The 26,402-nt window shown below is 45.7% G+C and overlaps 1 protein-coding gene across 7 annotated transcripts; it reads right to left on the bottom strand.

The window, feature by feature from the left end:
* Positions 1 to 630: 630 nt before the first annotated feature.
* On the bottom strand, positions 631 to 25,072 carry LOC6551767 (cadherin-86C). 7 transcript variants are annotated; one of them, XM_015154580.2, is made up of 12 exons: positions 21,701 to 22,708; positions 10,972 to 11,753; positions 10,409 to 10,492; positions 10,195 to 10,320; positions 9,984 to 10,133; positions 9,807 to 9,921; positions 7,867 to 8,059; positions 5,621 to 6,938; positions 5,427 to 5,557; positions 4,700 to 4,790; positions 4,039 to 4,235; positions 631 to 3,970 (listed from the first exon to the last, which is right to left on the bottom strand). In XM_015154580.2, exons 2-12 carry the CDS (start codon positions 11,749 to 11,751, stop codon positions 1,336 to 1,338), a joined length of 5,820 nt encoding a protein of 1,939 aa, XP_015010066.1. In that variant the 5' UTR covers positions 11,752 to 11,753; positions 21,701 to 22,708; the 3' UTR covers positions 631 to 1,335. The 7 variants fall into 7 exon arrangements, with proteins under 7 accessions (XP_015010066.1, XP_026833239.1, XP_026833258.1 ...); XM_026977438.1 differs by having other exon boundaries at positions 5,427 to 5,575; positions 22,397 to 22,708; XM_026977457.1 differs by having other exon boundaries at positions 22,397 to 22,708.
* Between the last annotated feature and the right edge of the window lie 1,330 nt (positions 25,073 to 26,402).

Below are 26,402 nucleotides of genomic sequence, written 5' to 3'. Positions count from 1 at the left end.
AGAAATGCATTATTAAAATGAAATATGTTATAACTAATTGTCCTGAAATTATTGAAAAAATTGCACTGTATTGATATATGGTTAGTCTTTTTAAAAAATTGCCGTGCAAGCTAGAATCAATTTTCATAATTTTTTCCCGTGAATTCATATATTTTCAATAAAAAACTTAAGTCAATTAAATCTATTTAAACGCAACTTAGACCTAAATACTGTTTGAAGTCGTGTTGCACGCACAAAACGACTGTGTCCCAAATGTTCGACTCAGTAGAAGAGATGTAACTAAAGTTGGCCAGGTTTAAAAAGTATATTCCCTATTCTTTGATTTGTGCTTGCCCTTCAGAAGCAGAATAAGTACTTCATGTGAAAAGCGTGAATGCTGTACAATCTTCTTTTGCTCTCAACTTCTCAGCTCTTATACAAATATTTAACGATTCGGGGTGAGAAGTTGAATAGAGCGTAAACAACATAAAAGAAACATTAGAATCAACCCCAGACGCATTTGGTGTGCCTTTCAGTATCAAAAGAGAATCAAGTATAAGTAAAGTTAAAGATTATCACGCACTAAATTACGTTTGCATTTATTTATAAGGAATTCCCAATACAAAAACACAAAATTCGCAGAAAAATAAATTCTTTTTGGATTAATTGGATTTATTTGCATAAGCTTATACTTAAAGTATTTACAAAAACTTGCTTTCGATTTATTGGATTATATTCGCAAGTGTTTTCAATATGGCAGGCATCTGTTTATTCGACTGCAAAATATACACTAACATATGTACGTACATACACATTTGCACAAGTTTCTGGTAGGAAAGCACTTGGTTATGACTTGTGGGCTATAGCTACAAACGTATATATGTACACAGATCCATTAGACACTATCCACATAAATATCTTAACAATTTTGGTCATACATAGTAGAGTATTTAATGCATATAGGATAGAGTTGAATACATTTGTGGTACAAATCGAGCGGCATGACCTCGAGATTAGACGAGAAGTAATCATTCTCAATACCATACCATACCACTATCTAGGCATAACGTTAGATATAAAACTTTGAACTACATCTGTCGGCTTATGAGTAAAATGAAAGCGGCTAACCGGGACCGGGTCCGGATCCGATTTCTAACGTATTTTCGGTGCTCGGAAACGAGTTGAACATATCTCAACATCCCGTAGACTACGAATATGGGGTAACATGCTGGCTTTTGGTGTATATGATACAGTATTGCAGATAGTGTTGGTTCGATGATTCGCAGGTAGGGAGCCTTTGAGGCTATCACATATGATTGTTCCTTTCTTTTTGTGGGGGTTTTCGAATGGATTGTCCTACGAGTACTGCGGCGACTCTCCGCCCGAGTTGATCTTCTTCACCCGGCTGACATCGTCGTAGGCGATGGAGAAGACGCTCTTCTTCTCGGCAATGGGATTGCGACGTCCCAGGCTGTTGAGCAGCGAGTTCATCGCTATTCCGGAATCGTGATCATCCTCCAGCGTGGATGCGTTTAGCTGTTTCTGTGTGGGATGCCCCGTCCCGCGATGCTCCACGTAGATCTTCGAGTTGGACACCTTTACTTCGTTTTCTCTGATGGGCGATGGCTTGGGCTTGGCCTCCTTGCTGGTCTTGGACTCCCTGCCGGCCTTGGATTCCTTTCCAGCGGCGGCTGCATGTGGCGGAGTCTCGGGATACATGTAGTGGGGCAGCTTGGTGGGCGCCGCTGGTACCTCCAGGGCGTTCTCCCTTTCGAAACGGTGCTCGGAGTGCTGGAGCAGTGGGTGATTCGTGTCAGTCTCGATTTTTGGTTTGTGCTGCTTGTTTAGAGCTCGATCCTCCTTCAGCAATCGACTGCCTTTTGGTGGAGATTTCCTGGGCGCTGGCTCTGGCTTGTATCTGCCGGCAGTCTCATCATCCTCCTCCACGTCCTTGGGTTGCACTGTGATTCTGGTTTTCGAAACCCGCCTCTCCGCTGCTCCCACCCGCTTCTTGCTGGATGGCTGTGACTTGGATGACTCGGTGGAGGTGCGTCCACTAACGGATGACTTCTTTTTGTTGTAGTACCACTCCATGTACTTGGGTACATTACGTTCCTCGGGCTCGAGTCCCGCCAACTCCGTTTCACTCTGGTAACTGCGATCGGTTAGGGATCGCTTGGAGCCAACTATTTCCGTGGAGGTGGACAAGAGCTTCCTGCCATTTTCTGTCACCGTGGACTCATACTTTGAGATGGACACTCGGTTATGTGGCGGTTCTGAGGATGTCTGCTTCCTGGCACCCCTTTTGGAGCTATCGCGCCGTGATAGTCGCGGCACGGCTTCTGGCTGGGAGTCCGTTGGTGACGACTTTGTTGAAGGCCTTTTGCGATCTACTGGGGCTTCCGGCTCCGCATAGATTTTCTCTTGCCTTCGGTACCTTTCGTTCTCCTGCGATCGACTAGGGTAATTGGTTCTGATCACAATCTCATCCCCATCCGAATCGATAGAGTACTCCGTATCGTCCTCATCGAAGTCGGCATCGGAGTGCTTGTAGTACTTCTCTACCTGTATTTTTCGAATGCTGTGGGATTCCGGACTTGCCAGTTCGTCCATGGAATCGGTTATTTCCATGAACAGATCACGATTATGGGCATCCGGTTCGGATCTGTGGCGATTGCCTGTTTGGCTTTCCCCGTTTCGGGATTGGTCCTTTCGACTTTCGTCACTCAACTGCTTGCGCAGGATACTCGTTTTGGTCTCCCTCAGTGGTTTCTTGGGTGGCACTCGCTTCTTCCTCTCCTGAACTTCCTCCTCCTCCTTGATGGGCGTCCGGATCTTGCGCTTCACCTCCTCCACCATCACGATTCTCTTGCGAGGTTGCCTTGGCCGTTTTTTCGCCCTCCTTCTCTTGATCCAGTAGACTCCTTCGGGACTATTTGGCGGATTGAAGCGCACGTACTCGTATCCGTCCTCCGACATGGACTCGTCGTTTTCGCTGCGTGCTCTTCGGCGAGAAGGTTTGGCCAGTGAAATTTCGGAATCCAGGACGCCATCCAATCCCTCTGTTTGAGTGCCAGCATCGCAATCCGTCTGAGTTCCTATGGCCATCGACTGGCCGGGAAGACTCTGTGTTTCCAATGCCACTTCGTGTTGGGTGTAAGCATTCTCCAACTTCTCCTTTTCCATCAAAATCTGTCGGAGGAGTGCATTCTGCTGCTTGAGTGAGTGCTCCAGTTCGTGGGTGAGTGACTGATTGGAGACAGCTGGCTGCATCTGCTGTTCCAGGGAAACCCCTTCGCCTGCTTGCACCGGCTGCGTGTGGATGACCTTCACCTCCGGCTCCAGTTGGGAGTAAACAATGCTATTTGGTCCCGATTTTCCCAGCGGGAAAGTGTCTCCCTTTAAGGTCGATCCCTGCTGAACCTCATTGGGCATGGATTGGATATAGGTAGCGCCCGGAACTATCTGATAATGTTCTCTGATGATCTGCTTGCCATCCGGCTGCTCCTCGATGAACCTGCGCATCAGGATCTCCTTGCCGGAGTTGTCGACCATCAGCAACTGGGGATGGGAGAGATTACCTGCCGGTTTCAGTGGGACATTCACATAGATGTTGTCATCGTCCAGGTTTAGGCCATCCCTAGTCTTATCCCTGGTCATCAGCTGAAGAATCTCCACGTTGCCATCCTTGATGAACAGCTCCCTTTTGCTTTTGAGGCTATTGTGGGCGGTATTAAAGTCAATGTCACTCCCTCGATCGATCTCATGCCTTCGCATGGAATCATCGTCGATGTGGCGCACATCCGAGTCGTACTGCTTCCTCCGGGCGTACTCCTGCCTGTTCACCCGGGTCCGGGTAATGTGCTCCCTGTCGCCCGCCAGGTCGCGGTTCTCAGTCACATCCTCCATGTATACGTCGCGGTCGTTGATCAGATTAGTCCTAGAGTTATGGAAATTAAGATGAAGATCGTCTTTGGCTGTGCGGTTATGCCTGCAGGGTTAGTGAGTGAGGGAAACGTTAAAATCTGTTTTGTTTTGAAGCCTGGCTTGGAATCCTACTTGATGCGAACACGTCGCTGCTGCTCCTCGGCGGACTGGATGTGTCTCCGGTCGCCTTCGCCGATGTCCTGGCCCCTTCCTACGTCTTCGTCAAGCTGTTCACGTCCATCGTGGAACTCCCAGCGGGTGGGCTTCGTTCGGGTATCTGGAGGTTTCTCCGCTGACCAGGCATCGCGTCTTCCCATCCACTCTGCGACCTGCAAGTAGGTTGGGGATTCAGTTTGGATAAGCTTTTAAGTTTATACTAGACCGAAAAAGCGAAGTATATCTAAGGAATTTGACAATGCATACGAGTACGAGGCAAAGAATCTTGAGAACTTTTCACTAAGCAGTTGCCCTTTGAGAGAAGACATTATACGTATAAAAAAGCGTTCAAAGGTAAGAAATTTTTAAATTTTAAACAATTATTTGTATAATCTAGTGTTATTTACTTCAAACTGCTTTGTGAAATGCATCCTGGGGTTAGATTGTTCATGTTAGATATACTTCCGCATCCGTTATGAGTTGTGCAAATTTTGCAAAGTGAAACAAATTTCGTAGTCGATAAGGAAATCAAAAATGAAAAACTTAAGATTGATAGCTTTTGCAATTTGGAATTTGGTAAGTGCGTTTGCATTACAATTTACTACTACAATTGAATTCGAAAAAGTTCAAAATCTACCTGAACAGATTTTGTTTGTTTTCCATTTGCCATTTCCCTATGCACTAGATGCACATCGTCTTCAGTTCTACTGATATTAACTATTCTTTTGCTACAAGAGAAAAATAAAAGATTATACATGGGTAGAATGGTTGTGATGTGTTGTTTATTATACGTAAATTAACCCAGAAATCTTAAGATACCTCTTCACCAGTTTGGACATGGAATCAGCTTAGTCATATCCATTTAACTCAGTTATCATACTCAAGTCGGCATGTTAAAATGGGAATTGCGTGCTTAAAATTTATAAAACATTTATTGGGCATCGTAAATATTTGACCACTTTGCATTTGACTGTCAAATATGTTCGCCAGTATTAACTTTACAATTCAGCGGCTTCCCCCTTGACCAATTTAGCATTAGAAAGTCGGCTTTTAATAAATATTATTACAACTATTTGGAAATAATACATTTTATATGCATTTGTTACGAGGTTTTTATGCACTTCAAATGTGCAGTATTTACAATTACGTTGGGTCCGTTGTGACGTTGGGTAGTTTGGCATATTTCAGTGGGGAGACTAAGTAGTTTTCGTACTGAGACGGTTAAATAATCTTTGGAAAATATATCCTTCGCTTTTTTAATGTGAAATGAATATTCGGATGATGCTTGCGTACTTTAAATATGATTTTTCCAAAGATTATGGAGGAATCCCATCCCAAAATGAATAACATTGTTTGGTACTCACGTCGCCGCCCCGTATAGTGGACACCAGGAGCAGATGCAGCAGAGCAGCAGGATCAAGATGGTCAGGGCCACCAGGGTGGCCAGCAGGATGAGCAGCCAGAAGAGCACCTTGTTCTCGGCCTTGTACTGCGTCTGCAGGGGAGTGAGCGTCTATTAATGGCAATTAAGCAACCCGATCCTTCAGGATCCACTTACGTCTGTGCTGGAAGTGTCCTGCGGCATAATGGCGTACGAGTTGTTGTGATGGGACAGTCGTTGCTGGATCTCCGATATATCCACCACCGATGAGCTATCGTAGATCACGGTGGCCGTCACTACACTGCGCTCCTTGATACCCGGATTACCCGCTGGTATATCCTTGGCACCCGGCTCATCGGGACTCAGGGGACGGATGTTGTGGATGTACACCTTGCCGCCCGAAAGGGCAGACAGGGTTTCCTCGGTTTTGGCCTTGTCCGGATTGTGTCCTGGCACCACAAACTTAACAGTGCGCTTCCGGCTCTCCGGTGGATAAACACGAATCGTGGTGGTGGAGAACCGCACCGGTACACCCAGATCATAGGCCCTGGCAGTCAGGATAAAAATATCCGTATCCTCATCAGCCGCTCCCGCCTGCCGACGCCTTCTCGTCTTGGCATTCTTCTTGGAGCGCAGGTTGATCTTCTCTCTAACGGTCAGCTCACCGGTTATCTTGTCCAGAACAAACTGATTGTCGTAGTTGCCATTGATGATCTCGTAGCGCACCTCGTTGTTGGGAGCTGTGGCGTCCTTGTCCTCCGCATGGATAACAGCGGTGGTGGTGAATCCCATCAGATCGTGTGTGAGTATAAACTCGTAGAGATCCTTATCGAAGATGGGCGTTTCGTCGTTGACATCAATTAGTTTGATTATCAGTGGCACCTGGGCCCGATTCCCCTCGCCATCCATGTCCCTGGCCTCCACGTAGAGATGGTACTCGGGCATCACTTCCCGATCGAAGCCATGTTTGTTGGTGGACACCGTGATCAGTCCCGTCTCCGCGTCCAGATTCAGGGAGGTGTTCAGATAGCCCAGAATGGCCGTATAGCGCACCTTGCCGCCCAATCCCGAATCCGGATCGGTGGCCAGCACTTGGACCACCTTTGTGCCCGCCGTCATGTTCTCCGGCAGCTCCACGGAATAAGCTGGCTGCTCGAAAACCGGAGCATTGTCGTTCACATCGTTGATATAGACCGTAACGTTGACCAGCGCCGACAGATTGGTGGCCGGTCCGAGTTCCTGGGCCAGGATTTGGAACTGCACCGACTGCTGCTGCTCGTAGTCCAGCATGGAGTTGTCCCGCACCCGGATGAGGAATCCGGCACTCCGTTCCGCCACATTGGGACTGATCTCGAAGGTGCCATTGTTGTTGAGCAGCGTCAGCGAGAAGACGCCGTTCTTGCCCGTATCATCGTCGTAGACCCGCGGCACGTAGGGATCAACGAACGTCAGTGCGGTGCCTTGTGGGGCGTTCTCGTCCACCCTCGAGACATAGCTGCGGGAAAGGAGGAGCAGGTGAGCAGAGGAGCAGGGGAGCAGAAAAGTCGTGAGCCAGAGATTAGCATGGGTAAAGAACTTCGTGAACGCCTGTACACTGTTGTAAAGGCGTGCGACAAGCTACTTCTACACTCGTCAAAAAGCTAGTGACTAGCCACGTCATTCTGCCCAACAGACAGGGCTCATTATGTTAAGGGGTATATTATATGGACAGCACAAGGTCGCATAAAATATTTTCCCTCTATAAGGGTGGTCTAAACAACAGTCCCCATAAATACCATATATATTATATGCAACGAACAGCTTCCATCTGGTCGAATAAACCGATAGCTAGTATATTTGATCAGTTTGAAAACCTCATCAGTTTGAAGACCATTTTTGATTGAAGATCGCGCATTTTTTTGACTGCAGCCGGACTGGCGGACTGGCAGTTGGCTGTTACCAGTTTGTCGGGAATTCGGCTGGGACGGACTGGAGTTCAAAGTTAGTGCGCATAAATGGATGCTGCAGTCGCTGATTTCAGCGGAAGAGTTTATAGTCCTCGTCCTCGTCTTCGACTTGGTCGTCTTCTAAGTCGTCGCCTTGTCGCCGTCATCGTGCTGGCCTATGCCAAGAATTTTAGGACTTTATGCTAATGGACGCGGCTAAAATTTGTTGTTTGTGTTGGTCGCACACTGAGCTCACTGGTGTCTTTTGGGGCTTTTGTTTTTGGCTAAGCAACATCACTCCTACTTCGCCAAATTGCACTTGGAGCTAGCAGGCTACAGGCTACAGGCTACAGGAAACAGGGAAAAGGGGACCAGAGATTCGGGACCCGGGACTCATAGTGGTTAAGCAGGTTTGCCCTAGCAAAGTGTGTTTTCTTTTCTTTTTTTTTGGTGTAGTATGCCCCCCGGCTGCTGCGATGGGAACCTGCTGGTACTTACTGATCGTTCTCGAAGTACGGCGGCGAATTGGTGCGATCGGGCAGAAAGAACGCCAATTGGACCGTGGAGGCCAGTGCGGGCGGCTCGTCACGACCCACCTTAACCTCTTCCGCAATTACGGTGAGCAGCACCGGATCACCCACATGCGTGATGAAGGCAATGTCCTCGAGGGGTCGCATCAGGAAGATCTCACCTGCAATGCAAATAGCCAAGCGTTGATTGATTTAATACCGAAACGTTAAAGCATTTGAAACAACATAAAATAATATCATTAAGTCATAGCACTTAATCAAGCTGCCGTTAGCTAAGGCAGCCTTATTTGAGCACATTGCTAGCCAGTAAAAAGCACTATCCGAGACCCATCAGTCAATTAGAAAGGTCAACTATGGGAACCTCAGTCTATTTCCTTGCACCCATTCCGGTGTGATTTGCGCACTGGAAAAACTGAAAGCTGCTGCTGCAGCGGGCCCAGAAGCGTTTTTCTTTTTGCAGCCAGCCGTCATCAGAAAACCTGATAAATGGTGCAGAAAGTTGGTAGTTCCCACGCCAAGTTCAGTGCACGTTGATTATGCTTTTTTCCCAATTTTTTATTGAACACTTTTTGTGCATTTCCCCCGGTGGTCGCTGGGTAATATGCAAAGAAGATTCTGTGCAGCTCGAGAGGAAAAGATTCCCACCCATAAACTTTTGGCGAATTAGCTGGCGCCACAGCAAAGTTCTCGGCGGTTCTCAGAATCCAGAATTGGCTGATCAACCTGGCCATCCATAATTTGAATAGCTAATCAACTTGAAGTGCATATCTAGTACAAAAGAGGCAACATACTTATTTATGCGTCGTTGCCGTTAAATATGTATGTCGTGTCTGCCAGCCTAAAAATAGCTGCAATAAATACAGCCGCTAATAAATCCGGGCAGTGGGAATATCGACCACAACGCTGTTAATTGTTTTGCCCCAAAGGGACTCCAATTTGAAATTCATTTGGCCGGAGCCAGCAAACTGTGAATCTTCGTGGCAAGAGTGCTTCCCACTGCACATGGCTAAAAGAAATTGTGGGTTGATTGGGGGAGGAGGAGGAGCTGTTGCATGAGGAGGAGTTGGAGGTGGAGACAGCCTGGCCATTATACTCGTACTCCATGGCGGGGCAAGAGCGGCTCGGCCTTATAGCCAAAGTCATCAAAGTGCTACTGCCAACGAGACGAGACTAGCACGAAACAAGGAAGTCTCTGTGGTGGCTTGGCTTTGGGTTTGGGTTTGGGTTTGGGCCAAATTGCGGCACAGAACTTGGCCGCAACGAACGGGTATTGCCGTTGACGTCGAAGGAAGTTGGCTGGAATCGGAGAACGCCGGTTTCGGAGGCGGGGTGAAGGAAGATGGGTTGCTATCTAACGAGTCTGACGACAAAGCGGGTTGCCGTGTTGCTTGCAGTACTACAACCACTCCACCGCACCACTGCACCACTGCACCACCTGGTAGTTATGTTAATATCGGTTACCTGACGTTGTTCTGCGGCTATTTTCCTCTCGCTTATGCCTGGCATTTGTTGCTGCTATTGTGGTTTCTGATTTTCGTCCAATTTATTTCGCTTGCTTTACTTGTGGTCAATATTTTTAAGTCCGCTGCCCATGCGCAGACCATTTTTCTTGCTTCCTGCGACTATATTTGCAAAAGCTCGCCTCATCGCCTCATCTATGGGAATCTGCGATGCATCTGAATCCGCGACGCTAAGACAAAAAATGTTCCACTATCTATGCACTATCAGTGTCCCATGGAGATGTTATCTTATTTTATTACAGTGGCCGATGGTAAGAGTAACTATTATATAGGCGTTCTTGCCAACGATGGCCATCACAGGAGGAATTAAAGTGTGTTATCTCTTTGATAAATGTTCCAGCCTGGAAAACTAAGTGTGCTTCCGCATAGAAATACGTCTCTTACTTACCGCTTGTTTCGTTGATGTCGAAAAACGACGTGAACGGATTGTTCTCGGATACCAATCCGTAGCGAACCTCCCGGGGATTCCCCTTGTCGCCATCCTCGGCATGGACTTGCAATATCTGGGCAGGCAGGCAGAGGCATTGGAATTTATGTTCCCAAGAGATATAGAGAATATATATACCTTATCGCCTGGCAGTATTCCCGGTGGCAGTTTGGTCACTGGGGGAGCAGAGGTGAAAACTGGCGGCTGATCCTGAACATCCTGCACGATAACCACTATCTCCATGCCCGCTATATTGCGACTGTCTTGACCAGGCTCAGCATACGCATCCTTCAGGTGGATTGGGATATTACCATTTATAGCTATGATTAGCTCAAAGTGCACTACTCACATTGGCTAGTATCGTTAGATGGTACATGGCTTGCTTCTCAAAGTCTAATGGTCCCAGGAGGAAAACGGTGCCTTCTGTGGTCTCGGAAGATACGATTTTTTGTCTTATGGCAAACAGCGGAGAACCCTGTTGGTGAAAAGTACGTTCCATAAATCACAAGCTCCATTGGGTTAGGGGTCTCCATCGAAGTCCCCATTGGCATCTCTCAACTTACCCATAACTCGAGGTAGACTGGTTTCTGAAACAGCGGATTCTTGCGGGCAATTACGTAATCCAATTCCGTGCCGCGTTTAGCATCCTTTAAAGATAAATCGAGGTTGGGGCTTATAACTTTTGATGATATTTCGGTTGGAGTAAATTACACATTTGACCCTGGCCGAATCCGCTTGTAATTTTGCCCCATAACAATGATTATCGTGTACGAGCATCGCTTATGAAAACGAATAGCATCTTCTCCATTGGGAGACGTGCTTCTAATGGCTTATCTGATTACTGCTTCATTAAAGTGGCTACACTGGCAGAAAAATTGGCGACTTGGAATGGCATAGGAGTGGCACCATTGGTGAAAATGTACGGTTTAAACTAATATCTCGAAATGTAAGCCAGAAATCTGAGATATGCTTTCCCTTGATTCCCTTTAATCCTAAGACCTCTGTAGTAGAACTTTTCCAAGTGCCAGTCCCAGCTCCTCTAGACGGATCTCTTTACGGGCGTTACTCGTAATTGGTAATTGAAACGTTCTGGCCGTGGCCACATGTGGATGGCTAGTGTTCTCACCTCGGGTATCATTATGATGCCGGGCTTGTGCGGGAAGATGAGGTCGTGCGGCGTGGTGAAATTGGTGGCCGTAATTGAGCAGAGTTGCGTGGTCATCCCACCCTTGGTGTCCTTCACCGATACCTGGAAGTCATAGTATCTGCCCGGCTCCAGTCGCCGCTGGAGCACGATGTTCGCCTGGCACACGGAATTGTACTTGGTGCAGGGAAGCGATTCCACCTTGACGGTGGAGGCGCTGGCATCGCCCACGAACTCGAAGGTCAGCGGATAGTCGAACTCCTCGTCGGTGGCACGCAACCTGTAGATTACCGAGTTGACCTGTGCGTCCGCCGGCACAAGAACCAGGCGCATGCGCGTGGTCGGATCGAACTTGGGGTCCGCTCCCTGGACGTGATGTGGACACAGAATGCCAATTAGGAGGCTGATTGTCAGCAGTCGATAGGCGGTCATTGCGCCCAACCAGGGACCAATTGGACCCAGTCGCGATGGCCAGTGGTGCTGCATCTGCTGGTTCTGGTGATTGTGCTGCTGCTGCTGCTGATGCTGCTGATGATGATGATGCCGGTGGTGCTGCTTCAGGCGATGGTGATGGTGGTGATGGTGGTGGTGGTGGTGGTGCTGGTGGTGGTGCGAGGAGGTAGCTGGGGTGTAGTAGTAGCATTCCCTCTGCCCACTGGGCTCCTCAGCGGCACTCGTGCGACTGACAGACTCTGTTCCCAGGCGGCAAAGCGGGACATGTGGTCGGCTCTTCTCCGGCTGGCTGCTACTTGTGGAAGCCATTTCTGAAATCAGAGAAATGGCCAAAAACTAAGGATTAGTACAAGCTAAGACAGCGAACAAAGGAAGGTAGCATATCTGATAAGAGGTATACGAATAAATCAAACTTCAGTGAAGACAAAAAGAGGTCTACTTCCGCTGCTTTACAAATGAAATCAGTTATGAAATCGTATGTTTAAGCCCCGAAAAATCAAAATTGAAATTTTCCTGCTGTTGAGGCGGTAACCTTATTAATTTCAATTATAACGCAATGCGTATCGAACGGATGGTGTTAACTCGGAAATTGAAGGCAATTCAATTAGGGAGCCAATTTAGAAACGACTTGCAATGCATCATCGTGGATCAATTAAACGGTGCTATCGGAGCACCCGATCTGCATCTACGGATCTCCAAAAGGTTGTCTGGGGATTGGGAAGCGAGCGTGGTTGTGCAATGCGGTGACCACGGCCTAAGCCGCGCCGAATCATCGTCCGAAATGCATAACTTTTGTGGGCCAAGTCGAATCCAAAGCACCAAGTCGGGACTGGATTGCAGTTTGGATCGCTTCGGGTGTGTGCAAGTGTGAACTATGTTTTAAGGTTTAGCTCGGTGTCCGGTCGCTCCACAAAAGTGGTTGACTGACCAACCAACCAACCAACCGACCAAGTGACCAAGCGACCATCTACTTTCATTTTCCATTCGGGGCGGTCGCGGCAGCGCTCTAAAATCGAATTAGATTTCATAATTAATACTGCAGCACTTTCATTTTTCCTTAAGCCATGTAGCCATGTAGCCGTGCAGCCATGACCAACAGAAGAGGCCAATTTGTACGGCTTAACCGCAGTTAAGTTGGTCCACGGCTGATAAATAATGCAATTAAGAGATCTACGACTGCTTATTTGTCGCAAACACGGCGCTCTGTTTTTGGCACCCTGGCTGAACAAACTACTCAAACATCGGGCCGAGTTGTAATATTATTAATTAACAAAATGCTCTGATACTTTGGCTTGTGCTTTTATGCAATCGCTCCGAGCAACGACTTTTCACAACGATTAAGTCCAGTTGGTCAATGTTTTTCCGCCGCTTGTACTTAAGTTTTATGTCTTTTTTCGGTGCCATATAGGTTCGTTTGTACAAATGTGAGCAAGAGAAATGAGCTGAAAGCGTTTTGGCAATATGTTGAAATGGGCATAAATTATGAACTTAACACTTGAAAAGGTTATAGCTGTCCTAATTGCTTTTGTTTCGCCTAAAGAATGGCCGCCATAAATCGATTCGTGAAAAGGCTTTCCAACTAATGCTTTAATGGCCTTACTTGCATTACTTTCCAACTTGTTGTAAAAGGGCATTACTTTCTCACCTATCTCCGAAAATTGTAGTAATCGTAGTCACTTGCGTAACTCCTTTCGGTTTTCATAATTATCAAAATCAGATCGCATATACATACGGCTAGCAATTAAAGCTTCTTTGCTGAAAATGCAGATCCCCAGATCTACGAAATTAAAAGGTAGTCAACGTATTAAAACTAATGTGACAGCATAATAACATTCGCTTTGTTTGAGCCAAGTTATTATGCAGTTGAGAGATGAGAGATCGTTATCATATCATTACATTACCAGCAGCATATAGCTCTTGATGACCTTTATGTAACTTCGCGCTATTAAGACCCCAGATGAAGTGTCGATTCATCCGATTCGGAGGGAGAGATGGGCATTATGTGGCTGGATGACAGGTAGCACTCGTTTTCAGTACATGAGTATGTGCTTTGCGGCCCAAAGAACACCATGTATAGAAGATAATTGGGCTACGATGTGGATGTGTCTTGGCTAAAGAGTTTCATTCTTGAGCCATCATATCGGCCATCATCACAAGCCGGGTTTCAGAATTGGTAACGCGGTCATTCAAGCGGTCACGTCTCGTCTGTCTAAACGCGAAAAAATTTTATTACGTTTAATCATGTGCGACAATTACAAGCGGTACTTTAGACGCATTTCTCCGAGACTTTGGTAAAAGTATCGCCGTTCTTTCTGGTCTACTTGCTGCTGAACAGCACTTCAAACTCGTTATTCTAATGAAAATTCCATAAACCTTAAAGAATGTGTTTCTTCTCGCTTTTTGCTCAGCTTTTTCACTTAATAGCTGACTGATGGATTCTGGGGTGGAGATGAAGAGACAGCGGCCAGCGGCCAGCGAAGGAAATCGAGAAATAGATCGCGACGGCTTTCGGTTTTCTTAGCCCAAATTGCTCAAATTGGTAAGTACACACAACGTGAAAGATGGTAAAACGCGGACCGTAACGCTGACACAAATGACAGCGGACATTAAACGGTGTTGAAATGACAGTGTAGAGCTTTTATTCGCTTCTTTTTTTCTGCACTCATCCGAGTGCCAGGTTGACCAGTAGTTGAGCAAATTGAGGGTCTCCGGCTCCGACATCCAGTGGCAATCTCTGGACACAAAGCAAGAAGGTTGGAGAAAAAACGACCGTTCTGGATGCTCGATTACAGGAGCATCGGAGGAGCCTGCGCCTGCGCAGACAGTAGCCGCGGCACAGGCGAATCATTGACCAAATCCTGCGACTGAAACTGGGACTGGGACTGGGACCATTTGCTGGCCGCGTTTGCTGGCCCTTAGCGTTCACGTGTGTGCACGTAATTACAAAGCTGGCCAGGAGACAGCAGCAGCAGTGGTTTCACACTGCGAGAAAGTACTGAGCACTGGGAGAAGGATTGCTAGGATATATGCACTTCGTTGAAAGTACAATTATATATCACAATAGATAAGCTGCATTTTGAGTCATGGGATTGAGATATGCGATGGTTAACTCCTTTACTTCAAATTGAATAATAGTGAAGGCAGTGAACTAGCTGAGTTCACACTTGCACTTAGGTAGTTGCAAGTGGTATATCTTTCTCGCAGTGCAGCTGCTCCTTTTGGCCCGAAACGAACCGAACGTCGGCTGCTTAAATTGCGAGCTCAGACTTTTTTGCGAACAGCTCGGCGGTGAGCTATTGGCAATCCGGTTTCTGGCCCGTCCCGTCCGCCGAACGGCCATTTCGTGCTAGCTGTATTTGCCAATTTCCAGTTTGTGCAGCTGCATCTAAGTGGCATCGTCGAGTCCTTAGCCACAAGCCAATGACCAGTTATGTCAGTCGGATCCCAGGCAGCCCCACTTGGACTTTTCAGTATGCAGTTTGCAGTTTTCAGTTTGGAGCATGGAGCATGGAGCTTGGAGCTTGGAGTTTGGAGGCGAGGCTATGGCCACCCGACACCCTCGCTTTTGGTCGCCAGCGTGTTGCAATATATTTTGCGGCTGCTGCCGCGGCTGCTGCTGCCCGCATTTGGCTTAGAAAGGCTAAAGTATAATGAATCTGTGTTATATGTGCATAGTATGCACACCACTGGCCGCCCGGCTGGCCCGATAATGCATTCAATTTGCAAGTATATCGCCAGGCCCAGTTCGGTTCCAAATCCAAATTCACATCCACATCGATATCCACATCCAAGTTCCCAGTTCGCAGTTTCCCGGCTCTGCTGCTGTTGCGCAACAATTGTAACACACGGCACACAATATTTGTGCCATTTGACCGAATTTCTCTTAACACATATATGTGTTTCAGCCGGATCGGAGCAGTCAGACAGCTTGCCTGGCTAACTGGCTAACTGGCTGGTCGACTGAATCCTACCACTGGCAATGAAGTTGGCCTGGTCTTGGGTCTCTCCATCGCCATCGCCATCTCCATCTCCATCTGGAGCTGTAGCTGGATCGGCAGCCAACGCCTTGATGTTTCGCTGTTTGCTATTTGCTATTTGCTATCTGCTACTTCTCCACCATCTATATATAGGATTAAACAATCGTTCACATAACGCCACGGATTCAGGCAAGACTACATTTCTTTGCAGAAAGGAGTATGAGTCAGTTGAATTTATTACCACCCAAAATGGCTTCATTTGTGCCGCTCAGAAATGCCTTTGAAATGGGGGAACACTTGGGCCCACTAATGCCAGAGTCACTGTAGCCTTGTTTATCCATTGATGGCCTAAATCGGGGCATTGCTTAAAGAAATAAACAGCTGCTTTGGCTGGCACTTAGCTACCTAAATTGTGAAGGTATTTTAAATTAAGTTGTACCAGATGATTCATTTCGACACTATAGCTACAGATATTCCTAAAAATTGCATGGAAATAACTGCTTTGAGAATAGCACGCATCATCATTTATGTAAAGGATTAGTAACTATGATCATACATTATGATCATTTTTTTTTCTATCATATATATATCTTTTAAAGTGCGCCCAACATATTTCACGGTTTCTTCTTTGAAAAAAAAAAAACAAAATGTTGCTTTCACATTTGGATTTCCTGTTAATTTATGGTTTCTTTTATAGACAGAAATTACAATAAAAGGATATTGCCGGCGATAAAACGGGACATTAAAAATGTTGATTGTAATCAGGTAGCTGGAAAAGGAGTACTGAATTGCATACGATCCCCAACTTTATGAAACAGTTTCGATTTTATTGGCTTGCAATCGCCACAGCTGTCGGAAAATTGGGCAGACTGCATTTATCGTGTCGCGAGTGAAGGGTATGTACACTTCGACCCGCTGCCGTTGATCAATGTCTTCCTGCTTTTGGGCCAAGTCTGCGGTCTAGTCTCTGGTCTAGTCTGCGGTCTACCAGCTATGGTCTATGGCTATGGCTATGGCCTGTGCTCCATAGCATATTCCCACTCCAAAAGCGGGCGCGCCTCGGCCAAAGCTCGTGAGTTCACTCTGGAGCAAAACAAGATTTTGGGCGTTGTTCAATTTTTCGGGCTGGCCTGGCTCCGGTTCAAAATCCAACTGCAACTTCCACAGCACGCAGCTTCGTGAGCTCTGCACTTTTGTCTCTTTTTTGCAAATAGTTTTTCTGTTTTTCTGTTTTTTTCTGTTTTGGATTTGGCTTGGTTTTTGAAGTCGGGCTGGGCTGCAACTGGCTGCGACTGCGCCGTGGCTGCACACAAGTAGAATGAAAATTTGTGTTGCAAATAAAGTTGAACCTGATGGCAAACTAATCTGCTTCACGACAATAGAGCTCGCAGCCAGACGCGGGCAGCAACAAACTGCTGCACTGCGACAAATCAATTAAGCCGAATTTTAAATTAAATTAATACAAATTGTTTGTGTTCTTTGTAGAGCCAGCATAGTAATCTATGCTTTTGCAGGTTCATTTGGCCTGAGCAAATTATTAAAGAAAATAGTAAATGCACAGAAGCAAACTTGCAGCCTTGAAATGGTTCTGACCAGGAACAAGCCTCCCTATAAATAACTGAACTACTACGATTTGTTCTCAGTGCAACCGCGAGTAGACGGCGCAGGCAGCTAGCGGCGCAGACTCGTAATCAACGTTTATTTCGTGGCTCGTTCGTGTCCCCCATGCGACCGTCGACCGTCCTTCACCACGCTAGAAGCCCCGTCTATCCTTTCCTGTTCGGACTTCAGGGGGTGGGGCTCGGACCAGGGCATTGGGGATAGGGGATAGGGGCTTTGGAGTTGGGTCTGTGGTCTGGAGCTGGAGCTGGAGCTGGAGCTGGAGCTGAATACTGTGGCTGGGCCCAAACCCAAATCCAAAAGCCGCCGGCCGTTCCTTTCCGTCTTTGGGCTTTTGTCTGTCTGTCAGCTCGTCAGCAAACACACAGATATTTATTCATGTATTTGCAGTCAATTTTTGCAGTGTACGTACGTATCTGCATCTATAAAGTTTTTATTGCTGCAGCTGCGGGCGTGTTTCTGGGTGCGCCTCGCTGGGTAAAATAAATACGCATAAAGGTGATATAGCTGAGCAAAATGGAAACAACAGGGATAACTACTCGTACTGCGGCAAGTCTGAGAACGGCAGCATTTTGAAAATATGTTTTTTTATTTTAATTGCGGTGCATAAAGTGCTTTGCAAATAGTGATTATTCAATCGCCTATGGGAAACTCCTATTGATGTGCCAAGCATTAAACGCATAATTAAAACCTATCTATAAATATATTACGATTAAGTGTAAAGAAATATGTGCTAGATTTTAATATATATGTTTATGTGGATAACTGTGAAAGTTAATACTCGTGTGATGGATGGCTTAGTGCACTTTTACCATTATTTCTCAAGGTTTCCTATCTGCAAATCAATGTTGACTCAAATACCGTGGTGCTTTCTAAGAATTTTCTTTGTACTTGTGAATTCTTGGCAAATACCAACGGAGGGCGAGACAATAATGTGTGTGCTTTAAAGTGTCTCGAAGTCTCGCCTTTTATTTATATTAAAAAAATAAATAAAAAAATTTTATGCGCCCTGTTAATGTGATAATTACTAAGGGCAACATTTAAAATACAGCTAATTTGGCGTAATAACACTGACACTTATCACTATTATCTTTGAAAGCCAAGTTTGTATGACTTGGCTGGCGGTTGTACGTGTTATGGATGACTAAAAAGTTTTTTTTTGTTGAACTATGGCCGTTTCCCCAGATTTTCTAATTATCGTCGGGGCCGACTGTGATGTTTTCCTTTCATCTCAACAATTCCAAGCAGTTGGCAGCCAACGTTTTTTTGTTCGCCTTTGTTTCAGCCATTTTCCTATAATTAACAAAGAAACGCACTGCGGCGGCCTAGACAAGGTTCAGCTGCAGGCTTCAACTATTGAGTGAGAAACTTGGCCCACAGTTCACAGTCGATTGTAAATGAGGAGCACAAACAATGTTTTGTTCGGCATCCGCAGGGACCTCAACAACTCCAGATCCAACTCGGATGTGGACCCGTCCACGGAGGCTGGACCACAGACTCTTCGATTAGTCGGGGTGCCAACGCCAACGCCGACGTCTTGCATCTCCGGTTTTGAATCTGGAATCTTGGGCTTTTGGGCTTTCGGCTCCCATCTATAGCCATCGCCATCGCCATCGCCATCACTGTCTGATAAATATTAAGAAACCCCACAAACATCTACAGCGTCATCGCCCGCGCCTTCTTCTATTGCCCGGTTTTGCCTGGTTCGGTTCGTCTCGCCTGTCGACTCTACTACCTTTTTTATATTTTTTTTGCATCCGTCATGCTGCCGCTTTGTTTTCGGGCCACGGTTCCTACGATCCCCAGCAAACGCAGCGTAAAAATAAAATAAAAATGTAAATAAAAGACCCCAATGAATGCAATAACAGCAATACCAGCGAGCAGCGTCATAAAATGGTGCGTGGGATTGACAGCGAAGACAGATACCGAGATGGTCTTAGCTTCGACTACGACCATGGTTGCAGGGTTCCAGAAGAGATCCAGAGTCGACTCCTATTCCACCCGGGGCATTGCGATCGGCGATCGGATCCAATCCGATCCTCCAGCCGGCAGCGTGTTGAGTACTCAAATTGAATCTCGACTTTATCGGCACCCAGCCACGGACCGCTGGCAGACACGAAATTAATTGGCTTAATTTATTTTATAAGAAAATGCACTCAGGCTTTGGGCCTGACTCTGAACTCTTCTGGCGAGTTGATTTACATTTATTTTCGCGATGCCAGCGCGGCTTAAATACCCATCCCGCAGTCTTCTAATGCTTGTTTGGATTGTAGTTAAGCCGCATCAACAGTAACAGCCAGGCCCCAACGCTCCATAGGATACCATCCATCCAACTGGGTTGGTACTAGTATTAAAAAACGCCTTTGCCGTTGGCCAGCCTTCAGCTCAGTCTGCTCCTCAGTCTGGATTACCAACCGTCATCGGATGAAGGAATCCTCGCAGACGGCCAGACAAAGACTGTGACTGATGGCTGGCTGGCGTATCAGGGGCCTACGGCATTAAGACACTCAGCAAAACCCATATGCAAATCAATAAAAGCAATAAAAGTGACTCGTCTCATATCTAAATGAGAATTTCCAATTTATTCATTCAATTTCTGTCAATTTAAAGTAATACTGTCAAAAATTAATAGTTTACAAATGGTTAGTTAAACGTTTTGATGGGACATATCGTCTCCGATTATTGCCTACAATTAAATTTAAGTGATTCGTATCGTTTAATTATACGCTCTTTTCTTTCAGTGCTTAAACACCAAGATTGGAACTGGGAATGGAGTGGAGGCTAGGGCTATTTTGAAGAACAGAAAATCTATTTGCAGTCGTTGTAAGGGATCGCCGCGTCGTTGTAGGCCATAATTGCTCTCCTCAATAAAGCAAAAATTTATTTCCACTTTGGCAAATGGGACGCGCTGAGAGTTGGCCAAGAGTGTAGTGTAGTGCTTTGGCCAAGAGCTCTGCACGGTATGGGAAATGAAGAGCGGGCCAAAAAGGCAGACTGCAGCGGCGACATTGTGGGCGTCGAGCATAAATAAATGTCTTTATGTGCCTTCGCGCAGTTATTGTTCTTCATTTTGCATGCGGTCGGGCCAAAAGGCTTCAGACTCCGAATTGTGTTTTTAAGACTACGGTTGAACGACACTTTAATGACGCCACACTGCGTTGGGCAACCGGCGAGAACTAGTCGCCATTACCAGTTGAGGTACGTGGATGTGCGTCCCGTTGCCTCGCGGCAATCGAAAGACTCAGGCAACGAACGCGATTTTTCGATGCCCATACCGATGCCGATGCCCATGTGCTGTCCATGTAATTCACTTTAAGCGTCTCCGGGCGCTGGTAATCGGGATGCAGCGATCGACGAATGGCTTTCCAGTAGTCTAATTTGCCGTTTTAGTTGAGGCCAACAGCCTGCCCCCCAATTAATAAATATGCCCGGTTCGATGCGTTGCATAAAGAAGAATAGCCATAAACGAAATAAATCATAGACCGTCGACCTAAACCGACTGCACCCCTCAGCGGCGTGTCGGATTTTTTATAAATGAAAGCATGCGGCAGATCGATGGCCGGGGAAAAGTTGAACTTTCGAGAACCCAAAGCCAAACGAGGCACGAATATACCATACGTACGTTTTCGATGCTCAGGCACGCACGGGACGGCACATGAGACACACAGCGTACAGCACCACCATTATGGATAATTCTGCAGCATAAATTTTAAAATGCCGCAAAGCTGTCAATTTTGGCACTGCCCCGACTAAAGTGGGTCAGGCAAGGTCGCTCCGGTGTTGTTGCTGCCGCTCAGGTAAGTGGCCAGGTATGTAGTTTGCCTTTGCGTTTCAGTTGGAGTCTCTGTTTGCTTTTGCGTTGGTAGCTGGTAGCTGGTAGCTGGTAGCTGTTAGCCATGTTCGTGTGGCTCGATATATACAGATATGTATCTGTATATACATACACGTGTACGCACATACATATATAAAGTAACTCGGCTAGTTCCTGTAGCAGCAGTCAACTTACTTGCTGGCTGCAGACGAACGTACATCGTTATGTAATCCATCAACTTGGACCGACCAAGCTACCGATTTGATTAGATTCACCATATGGTTTAATGTTTCGGGTATTTATGGGGGATCATCCCACAAATTACTGGAAAACCATCCGACAAAATCGGAGATTTCAAAAGGAAGGTTGGATAGATTGTCAAATTTACGGCTTCTGTTGAAATCAATTGCTATTAGATTTCTATCGCAATCAATTTCAACAGATGATTAAGCCCCATTAAACCATTTTGCTACTGACCGATAGATCGGTAATTAAATGTTTCTAAATAGTGGCTTGGTGATTAATTGTCGACAAACGTCATTTGAATTCTTTATAGCAGATCTTGGCTTTTATCCAAAGCACAAATAGTTAATAAAGGTCTTTAAGAACATGAATATTTATGGATCTTTTTAACAACAATATTTACAACATTTGTTTATAGGCTATTTATAATGGCCCTTTTACAACTTTTAAGATTACCTAATAATACGAGAGAGTTGGTCTTGACTTTTACTTGGTTTTATTTGTGATTTATCTCGTCTGCAGGGACTGATTCATATATTTTATTTTCTCCCTCGCACATCGGACCTAAATTGATTAAATATGTACATACAAACTAGTTGAATTATACCTTTTGAATGGTTAAAAAGTGCTGCGTTGTGAACTCCGGTGAAAAATCGTCGTATCTTCACAGTCTGACTTTTAATTTCAACTTTCCATGTGGTCGGTCGCTCGCCTTATTTATGCAACCCGAATTCGAGCACTTCACTGGTTTTGTTTGTCTTTTGTAATCAAGTGATTGACATTCTCGGACCCGCACTGAATATTAATAGACCATGTCTTAAATTGACTGCATCACTTTTTGGCCACTGATTTAAAGGCACATTTCTGAGCGTTTTTTTGTTTTCACCAACTATCCTTCCGCGTCCAGCACCTCTTCCATAAATTTAAGCTGATGAGTCGAGAAACCAAACCAAAGCAAACGATTGAAAACCGAAACTGAAACTGAAACCGAACCGAACTGCTCTCGATGATCCGTGTTTTCTAAGCTGCTCGGATAACCAATTTGGGGCTTCGCTTGAATGAACCTCGAACGACCTTGCCTTCGGATTAGATCAAAGTCGATCGGATCGGTCAGATCGGTCAGATTCGAAATTAATGGCGATCCCGATCGGGCAGACCTGTCAGTCAGTACTAGGAAACCATTCTTTGCGTAACTCAACACCGCAGCACATTTATTTTTGGGAACTTGGCGAATTTGCTAAACGTTCTTTTCTTCGCCCTGCTGGAGTCTCCAGTTGCAAAAACATCAAAAGTATTTACGTACAGCAGCGTCAGCAGTTCAGCGTCCACATTAAATTGCTGCAATTATACTGCCTGGCCAGCAGCAGCTCTACAATCTCGGACTCGAGTCCCGATTTCAATTCCAACTGCAATTCCAATTCCAATTCCGATGGCGATCGCGATCGCGATCACGATTTAATCGCAGCTAGGTGTAGTTTGGTATAGTATAGTATGGCATAGTCGATGCGATCCAATTTCGATTCAGATCCGGGTATGTTGTAAAGCGCGCCGACGACAAAGTGCTACTGCCGACGCCAATGGTCCGGAAAGAGTGCTGGACTGGACTAGTGGAGCTTATCTGGACGCGGAGAATTCTCCGCAGAAAGCCAGAGGCAGAGCGAGAGTCTTCCGAGACGCAGAAAGCCGGTTTCTCCCTCTCTCTCTCTCTCTCTCTCTTTCTTCTCTTCGGAGCCGAAAGCAAGGCAATGGCAATACCCACTCTTGTTTTTGTGGGAGCAGCAAACCCGTTTCGCTCGCCGGTAGGTACAACAACCACTCTGCTCCACTATGCTCCCCAACACTCCCCTCACTCCGCATCACTGCCCCACCACTCCACCTTAGTCCACTCCAATGAACCTTGATATATTCCCAATAATAAACAAGCCTGAGAACTATCGGAAGCGGACGAGTCCGCAATTAATCCTGCAGCTCTTGTATTCGGTTGCGTTCGCACATGCAAATGGCGTTTCTTTCAATTATTCAACTATTGGCCACAAATTTGCACGGCTTATACAATAGGTAATTTGTTGGCGATTATCGCCGTTTTCGATTGAGACATGAAGCCATTATTGCTCGTGATATATCGCTGCTTATTTCGGCGATTTTACTGCCACCTTTTCCAACCAAAAACAAAAATCAAAGCACTTAATGCATTCGAAGCTTAATAGCAAAACAATAGTTCAATTAAAAATATATGCAAGTTTTATGCTTAAATCTTTCATTGAGGTAGTTGCTTGCTTAGATTTATGGTTCATTTAAAATTCCCAAAGTGTTTCAAAATATAGTGCCTTATATGTGGTTTCCTAATGCCAGCTCCTGAAAGGCATCATAAATTATATTTTTGTTAACTTGCAAGATCGGCTGTTCAAAAGGGTTCGCTGGCAATATTGGTTACTACTAACTATTTTTAGTAGTTTTATTTATTGGTAGTATTAAAAATAGATTATATAAAGCTGATTGTTATCTCTCGAAATATGTAATTTGGATTGGCTTCTTCGACAACAGGAACATATTGTAAAGGTCATTGTTTTTAATAGTGCTCGTAACTGAGACCGTGACTATGCTAATACTCGCATTCAAAACCGACATTATTCCGATTAATGACTTGTGTATGTTTAATTAATTTGGTCAGAAGGCACCCCCCGCCCTCTCAGCCGCCGACAAATTAAAACATTTAGAGAACCAATGTTTTTCGAGTTGGCTTTTCCTGGTGGCGTCGGCCCGGAAAATGCTACACACACGAAATTGCAGTAATTCGATCATGTTTTCAGCTTGTTCAATATGTGTAATCGTGTTCTGTGCTATTTATCTGGTGACCTGCATCTAATGCAGCCGGCAGAGCGCCGGAGCAGCCTATCGTAGGTACATTAAAATATTTTTCCACTGCCAGTACCAGTGTTGCTGTCCGCAGCCGGCTGTCTATAGGATATTTATACACGGGGCCAAAAATGAAGGAAAAACGAACACAATGAGGGCGGCAACCTAAACGAGTTTACCGCCGAATCCCAGGCCCAAAAACCCAAGACAAGAACTCGGAGCAGATGTTGAACCCATTTCTCATATTAACCTCCGTGCGCATGGAGGTTTCGTTACCACTACGCTGGCTACGGCTGCAGTTGGAAAAACTTGAGATTTGGCCAAAGGGGCCCACGTGGTGACACACTTTTCCAGGCATCTATTTTGCTTCTTTTTTCCTTTGTCGGCTGTTAGTCACGTCTTGGGTTGACGAAGTCGCTAGCCAGCTATCCTGACTCGTCCACATCCCAGGCTCCTTGAATGGGGTCAACCCAATAATGAGGACGATGGTTTATCGGAATGCCATTGGCTCGGCTACGCCCTAAATCGCATCCACCAGTTGAGCCTGGTTTATGGGTCTTCGATTAGGCCTTACCTTGAATACACCAACTTAACGGCACCTAACCTTTTTCGACCTACAGATATATTAATTTTGATGATGACGACGGCCTGACCTTGTGACCAGGCCAAATACAAAAAAATAAAACAAATACATAGAGGTGCCGAAGGAGTCTAGGGTGAGCTATCCAATCGGACACGTCAAATAACCATTACCATTACCATTACCATGCATACTTAAGCAAGTATAAATACATGTACTAAGTACACACACAATTTTCAAGTGCAATTGGATTTTCCAGTCAATTTCAGCACACGAATAGTAATTACCTCATTTTGGTTAGATTCCCTCAGTTAATTTCCGATTTGTTGCGCTTCATTATCCTTTTGGGGCACATTGCATTCAATTTAAACACTATTTGGTCTTAAACGTTGCGCTTTAGAGATACACGACAGCAGTGAAACAAATGTCATGTTGTTATTCAGAATTCAATATTTGCCATAAGTTTGGGGCTTTCACTGTCATGTTAACTTTATCCGCATGGAAGTTTAGATATAGCACAAATCACGCGATGCACTTTGGCAGCGCAACTTTGACAGCCTGCAACATGTGGCATCGAATTGTTAGGCCCTGCATTGGGGCAATTTCGCTTTATTGCCACTTATCAGGCGCTTTTCTGAGTGATTCTTGGGAATCGGAGAACTTAAGACACCGAAAGCCATTCCAGACGTAACAACTAGCAAGCGAAGTGAATTGAAAGTTTTCACACGTACTCGGCCGTGCATACACATACTTTACTCTGCTGATGCTCTATTTAGGAAGCCAGTTCTTGCCAGATGGCTTATCTGGGCTAACAATGAGTTTAGCAGAGGGCTAAAACCAAATTCGGTGGCGGTACAAGAACCTCGGATCCGCCAAGGCACCCAGCAGTTATCGCACCGTCTACACTTTCTCAAATTATTTTTGGGGTAATCAATAGGAGAACGAGGTGGCGCGAAGGGAAAGAGTTCACTGCCTCAAAAATAATTAATCTGGCTTTTGTTGAAAATGTGGCTTTCGAGACGATGTGGCCGATTTTTCGCTCTTCTGACAGCCTTGTCGTGTTTTCGCATCAAGTTTATTGACCCAAAGTAATTTCACATGCGTGGCTTTAAACCTGCGTATTGGGACGCAATTATGTTATTAGGAATCATTCTCTAATATTTTTCAACACGATTTTATTTGGCAAGTTAATGATGTATTGATTAGTTGTATAATCAGTTAACACTTGTCACCGCATTACAGAATGGATTAGAAAAAAACGCGTCATCGCACCGAGAATATAATTGTAATATGTAATATTGGTAACCCGCGAGCTACCGTTAAGCTCGGGGTCTTGACCACGTCTAAAGGACTTGGAATTTGATTTGCATGCGAACGGCCCAAGCGACGGAACCACTGGAAAGCCGTGGGTCGAACGAAATTACAACCTGCCCCCGAGAATGTCCGAGTGAATTAATGAATAAAGCCGCGATTTATTCAAAGTCCGGCCCGGACTCTGTACTCTTCCAAGGTGTTTGGGTGAATCCATGGCTCTTTCGGTTGAATTGTGGCTCCGGCGAATGTCATTGGGACACCCTAGTCCCATTTGCATACATATTCCCGAAGTGACCTCTCTCTATTTTCCACCGCTTTGGCTCTAACGCCATGGTTACCGGCCATGGTCAAAACACGCTACTGGACTTTCCATTAATTTATACAACAGGATGAATGGTGGCATGAATCCTAGCCACACACACACACACACATTTTCCTGCATTTATATATATACGGCATGGGTACGAGAATAGAACCTCAGGTGGTTGGACTGGAGCCCTTTGCCTTCGGTCGCCTGACCAGACCGAGGACCGAGATCCGAATTCCGAAATCCGAGCAG

This window comes from Drosophila erecta, unplaced genomic scaffold (assembly GCF_003286155.1).
Source record: "Drosophila erecta strain 14021-0224.00,06,07 unplaced genomic scaffold, DereRS2 tig00000000-arrow-pilon, whole genome shotgun sequence".
In the NCBI taxonomy this organism is placed as follows: Eukaryota; Metazoa; Arthropoda; class Insecta; order Diptera; family Drosophilidae; genus Drosophila; species Drosophila erecta.
Note: the sequence above shows the minus strand (reverse complement) of the source record. Positions and strands in the feature narration are given on the sequence as shown.

Coding starts and splice junctions, on each gene's coding strand:
- LOC6551767 (XM_015154579.2), bottom strand. CDS start 11,751: ATGGCTTCCACAAGTAGCAGCCAGCCGGAGAAGAGCCGACCACATGTC. Junction 4,791..5,426: donor CCACTATACGGGGCGGCGAC/GTGAGTACCAAA, acceptor TTTCTCTTGTAG/CAAAAGAATAGTTAATATCA. Junction 3,971..4,038: donor CAGCGACGTGTTCGCATCAA/GTAGGATTCCAA, acceptor CTAACCCTGCAG/GCATAACCGCACAGCCAAAG.